This window comes from Alligator sinensis, unplaced genomic scaffold (genome assembly GCF_000455745.1).
Source record: "Alligator sinensis unplaced genomic scaffold, ASM45574v1 scaffold628_1, whole genome shotgun sequence".
Classification (NCBI taxonomy): domain Eukaryota; kingdom Metazoa; phylum Chordata; order Crocodylia; family Alligatoridae; genus Alligator; species Alligator sinensis.
The window spans coordinates 2,703,838-2,708,101 of NW_005841873.1; the positions used below are offsets into that span (position 1 = coordinate 2,703,838).

At 33.8% G+C, this 4,264-nt stretch overlaps 1 protein-coding gene across 2 annotated transcripts in view; it reads left to right on the forward strand.

Moving 5' to 3' along the window:
- Positions 1-4,264, forward strand: part of STX2 (syntaxin 2) — a 46,640-nt gene extending 42,376 nt beyond the window's left edge. For both annotated transcript variants that reach the window (XM_025195711.1, XM_025195716.1), the window contains exons 10-11: positions 654-778; positions 2,719-4,264. In XM_025195711.1, the coding sequence (XP_025051496.1) occupies positions 654-734 (81 nt within the window). In that variant the 3' untranslated portion in view covers positions 735-778; positions 2,719-4,264. The remainder of the gene's footprint in view (positions 1-653; positions 779-2,718) is intronic.

The following is a 4,264-nucleotide window of genomic DNA, read 5'->3' on the forward strand; positions in this document are numbered from 1 at the left end:
TTCTCTTTTCCTTTACCCCCCCCCCCCCTCCCCCCCCCCGGAAAAGGTCATTAAATTCGTAAACTACTAAAACAGTTGCTTTTTGAGCTTTAAAGCCATTTCATTAAGATTTCTGCAACCAAGCATCTGTATTGTTTCAGACTTATTTCTTTTCTTTTAAAATTGCAATGATGTTTTATATGGTGAGTTAACGATAGCAGTAAACTCCAGTATGATCTTTGCTTTATGTGCCTGATGTGTTAAAAATTGAAACAAATCAGTTGGGTATTATGGGAAAAGCTGGTTCTATATTGGACTATGGAATTATAAATAAAAAATAATCATTGACTACACACAATCTATTTTTAAGGTTTATGTGTTTGTCACTTAATTGAAAATAAATTAACATGTTATAAGTTTTAATATATTTTAAAATAAATGGGTATCTGACACGAGACCAAATGTTTCCCTTTTGGTGCAAAAAGTCATGGCCTCACAGGATTAGTGATCTTTTTTTAGAAACCAAATGTTTGTTTAAATAGTGTTGGGACTAAGAGTTTAAAAACAAATGAAATAATGTATTTTTTGTTAAAAAAAAAAGTCTCGATTAAAGCTATATCATGTTTAATCCTGCATTCTGAAATTAATAATTCTATTTTAACCTTTTTTGACAGAAAAAATGGATAATTGTCATTGTATCACTGGTCTTGCTTGCGATAATTGCTCTAATTATTGGTTTATCAGTTGGTCGGTGATGCTTGGATAACTTCAGCATGCATGCCCCTCTGCCAGCATGGCAGTAAGTAACTAATCCACTAATTTTGCTTTTGTTCAGCATTGGCGACTCACTAAGCAAAGGCTCTTTATTTTACTGCCTCTTAATATCTATATAGTACAAACACCACACAAACGTGGATTTGATGAATTACTGGATCTGATTCATCAGAAGTTCATGTAAAAGCCCTTGTGTGTTTTCACAAGTGGGCATCTTGTGAATAGTGAAAACTGTGACATCTAGTGGTAAATTACTCATCTGGGAGATCACATGAGATACCTGAACATTTAACATCAGTGGGACCAACGTTGGTCTGCACTTTCTTTGGCATATAACTTTTTTTCAAATAATTTTTTTTTTACATGTTTAAACAGAATTTTCAACACAGACCCATGATACATTTTTGTGTGCTCTGTTTTGCAGCACAGATCATCCTTATGTTTTCCAGTTTGAAACAATATTTTTAACCAGCTCTTGTATGAGATGAGAACATCTAAAATAGGAATCTTCCTAAGAGGTTACTTTGGAGATAAGATAAGGCAGTTTCTTTTAAAACTTTTAAAACACCCTTTTTGCTGTATTAGTAGAATAAATTATTGTCCACGTAGCAGTGCCATGTCCAGTTAAACTATGATGAGCAAAATCATTCACTTTCTAATTTTAGGACATGAAGTTAATTAAACTAACACTCTTTAACATTGGAATGTTTGTTTTTGTTGTTATTAATGTAACTTCAGTTTAATTAGAAATTACTAAATTTACTAAACTACGTAGAATCTAAGATAGCTAACAATGCATTGGACTTCGTGATACATTATAGTCTGTGTAGCCCATTTAGTAGGACTGTGTGAAGCTTCGGCCCCTGATTCGATTTGGCGGAGTTTCGGCCCAATTCGGTGGCCAAATCTCCGAATCCAAATCAAATCAGAGGACCCTTTAATCTCTCCGAATTGAATTGGAACCCTCCACATTGATTCAGAAAGATTCAGAGATTTAGATATAGACACAGCTTTAAATATTTTTTCTACGTACCTCTCTGTAGCAGGCAGTTTGTGAATGCTGTGATGCTGGGGCACATGAAGTGTCCCACAGGAGTGCGGGGGACTCCCCAGTGCACTTGGCAGCAGACCCAGAAGTGGACCAGAAGTACTGCTCTGCCAGAGAGCGCACAGGGTGGGGGGGCACCCCCCAGCTCAGCAACTGGTACCTCCTGGGTCTGGGGGGCCCCTTGTGTTCCTGTGGGATGCTCCATCCACCCCACCATCACAGCATTCACAAGCCGCCATCGTACCTCAAGGTATGTAGACAAAACATTTAGAGCTGTGCCTATGGCCAAATCACTGATTCTCCAAATCAGCATCGAATCTATAGATTCAGATTTGGTCAATTCAAATCGGGGACAGTGATCCGAATAAATAAATCGAATCACTGTCCCTGATTCAGGCCAAATCCGAATCAAATAGGGCCTGCTTTGCACACCCCTACCATTTAGCTGTAACTCTTGTGATCTAGTAATATATCATTGGTTTTACTGACTTTTACTGTATGCTACTTGATACTCTGTTCATTCTTAAAGCTAAAGTAATACACAAGTATCTACCAAAAAAAGGCTAACATAAGCAGTTTTCCAATTTTCCTGTTATAAATGTATATTTTTCTTCATTCTCAGCTTTCATATTTAGTGAATTCTAATGTATTGACAGAATTTGCTTTTCCTTTTAATATGGGTGTTCCACAAAGTAAATGGACAGGTATTAGGTAAATAAAGTTGGTAGGGAGAGATTAGTCATAAGAATTGCACAGTATTGGGTTCTCTTTAAAAAAAAAAAAAAAAATTGAGCCACATATCAATATTTATCCATATACTATGTGTGATAGATACAGAATACGCATATGTGGTTACAAAGTAGATTGGAATTCTGATATGGTGCTTTAATCTAGATTTTTCTGTTTTTTTTTTCCAGAAAATGATGTTCATAATTATTTGTGTAACTGTCTTGCTTGTGATCCTTGGAATTATCCTAGCAACCACGTTCTCATAGCAAGCATATTCCAGGAATTATGAATCTTCAGACACTCCAAATCACAGCTACACTAAAACCAAATACTTTAGTTTTGTGTAAGGGATGTTTTACACCAAGTTACCATGATGAGCTATCATTAGAAATTTAAAAATGAAAACTCAGTGGCCCTTAATGTTTAATACTATCGGAGAACTGGTCTATTTATGGGATATGGGTTTGGATTTTCATCCTAAACTGCATGTGTTTGTGAGTATGAAGCCTGTTTTTAACCATTTTAAAAGTAAAGTGATTTGAGAAATCAGGTTTTGATATCATAGTGTTATGAACACAATTTAATTAACAAAACATTAAATAGTTCTATATTTGGCTTTACTCTTCAATTGCTAATATAAATCTAATTACGAATGTTAGTAGCACATTTGTGTTCTCTTCTTATTAGGAAAATAATTGATTTTTGAACACTTTTAATGAGTTGCTAACCATAACTTTAAATACAACATTAGCTGTTCAATCATCTTTGTGTATCTAGTTTTTAAAGAGAAATATCTTCCCCTGTGATAAGTACTGCATTATTTTATTTTCAAACTCAGTTTTCACTTAAGGATGATATTATACAACTGTTTTTAATTCGTTGAGGAAAAACCCAGGTTCCAGAAAGGTTATGAGGCAACCCAAAAAGAACTGAAATGCCTCCTTTTTATAGTGACTATAAAATATAAACTGTTTTTTTAAATCTCTCCAGAAGATGATTTGGAAGGTTTCACTCAACAACACTGCAGCAAGTTGCATTAACTTAGAATTTAAAAAAAGGCCTGGCTTTCACACATCACTGTGAAGCTTGCTGTTCAATTTTGTATTATTGATATTAATTTACTGTTTTTAAAAAAGATTTTAAGTAATTAATCCACATAATTAAGAAAATGGCTGCAATACTTTCCCGGCATAATAATGCAATAATGAATCGCAAATAGCATTTGAGCTTTTTAGAAAGATATGCACAATAAATTGTATTTTAGACTATAACACTAAATTGACTGATCAGTTTAGCTTTACAATTTACGTCAGTATGGCCAAATCCCGTACTTCATCTTGTTCCTCAAAGTAAAAATCAAGCCTTAATTTTCAAGTGTTTTGCAAATGGTAGTCCATGATGAAAGCAAACAGAAACAAATATATGCTTCTTTTAGTCGCATTTTAGTTTGGGATTTGCTAAGTGAGACACTGATTTGTTATGAAATTTACTGTTGTGAATTTATGTAACATGTATGAAGTGTTTAGTGTTAATAATATGCATCAGTTATGATAGTTTGTAAAGTTTTAAACTTTTCAAATGTAACCAATATAACTGAACTTATTGTTACATTTTGTACTTGTACCTTTCTGTGTAAAATATTTGTAATTTGTATTTTAATTTCTCATTGTTTAAATATATTTGTGTAGATATGTTGAGACAAATGTCAAACAAGCATAATGGGTGCCTTCTTAA